At 52.1% G+C, this 974-nt stretch overlaps 1 protein-coding gene across 1 annotated transcript; it reads right to left on the reverse strand.

The window, feature by feature from the left end:
• Positions 1-410: 410 nt before the first annotated feature.
• Positions 411-734, reverse strand: LOC117861815 (uncharacterized). The gene has a single exon (XM_034745345.1). The coding sequence runs from the start codon at positions 732-734 to the stop codon at positions 411-413; it is 324 nt and encodes a 107-aa protein (XP_034601236.1).
• Positions 735-974: the final 240 nt, after the last annotated feature.

Genomic DNA, 974 nt, shown 5'->3' on the forward strand with positions numbered 1-974 from the left:
TCTGGCAGCTAGGAGGTTATTTAATTCTACCCTAATGGCCTCCTTGCGATCTTGGGCAAAGCGGCAAAGTTTCTGTTTGACCGGCCGTGCAGTCTTGCTCAAGTCCAAGGAGTGCTCAGCCAGCTCCCTCGAGACATCAGGCATATTGGTGGCTTCCATGCGAATATGCCTGAGTTTTCCCAGAAGAAACTTGTGAGCGCGAGTTCCTATTTCTCTGAGAGGTCGGCCCCTATGAGGGCCGTCTTGGTCGGGTCTTCCAAGCCGAGGCAGATCTTCTTGACCTTTGGGTCGGGCTGCAGCACCGTGGGTGTCGGCTCTATTTCTGGGATCATGAGCTGGTCCTTGTCCATCTTCTAGGCCTCGACTACCATGGCGATGGCCTTTGCTAAGTACTCCAGGGCTTCCGCAAGCTAAACTATCTTGGTATCACACTTGTAAGACATTTCAATGTCGTCATAGATGGAGAGGACTCCGTTTGGAGCCAGCATCTTGAGGATGAGGTAGGTGTGATGCAGGATCACCATAAACCTCACCAACATGGGCCTACCAAGGATGGCATGAGTGGAAGTCTTGAAGTTCACCACATCAAATGTGAGGTACTCCTTGCGGTAGTTAGCCTGTGTGCCAAAGGTGACTGTCAAAAAAACTCGACCAATCGAGTAGGACCCTTTGCCAGGGACAATGCCGTAGAAGGGTCCTTCACAAGGCTGGAGCCGCAAGAAGTTGAAGTCCATGTGCTTTAATGTCTTGGTGAAGATGATATTGAGGCCACTGCCACCATCGATCAGCACCTTGGGGAGTAGGGCCCGATCTATGGTTGGGCAGACTACCAGCGGGTAGGACCCGGGATCTACGATGTGGACCTAATGATCTTCCCTCGAGAAGGTTACGGAAAGCTCAGACCAGCGCAGATACTGCACTGGCCGTATGGAGACAAAGTGCACCTCTCACTCATGCAGTTTCCTCTTGCGGAT

The sequence above is a fragment of the Setaria viridis genome, chromosome 6 (genome assembly GCF_005286985.2).
Source record: "Setaria viridis chromosome 6, Setaria_viridis_v4.0, whole genome shotgun sequence".
In the NCBI taxonomy this organism is placed as follows: domain Eukaryota; kingdom Viridiplantae; phylum Streptophyta; class Magnoliopsida; order Poales; family Poaceae; genus Setaria; species Setaria viridis.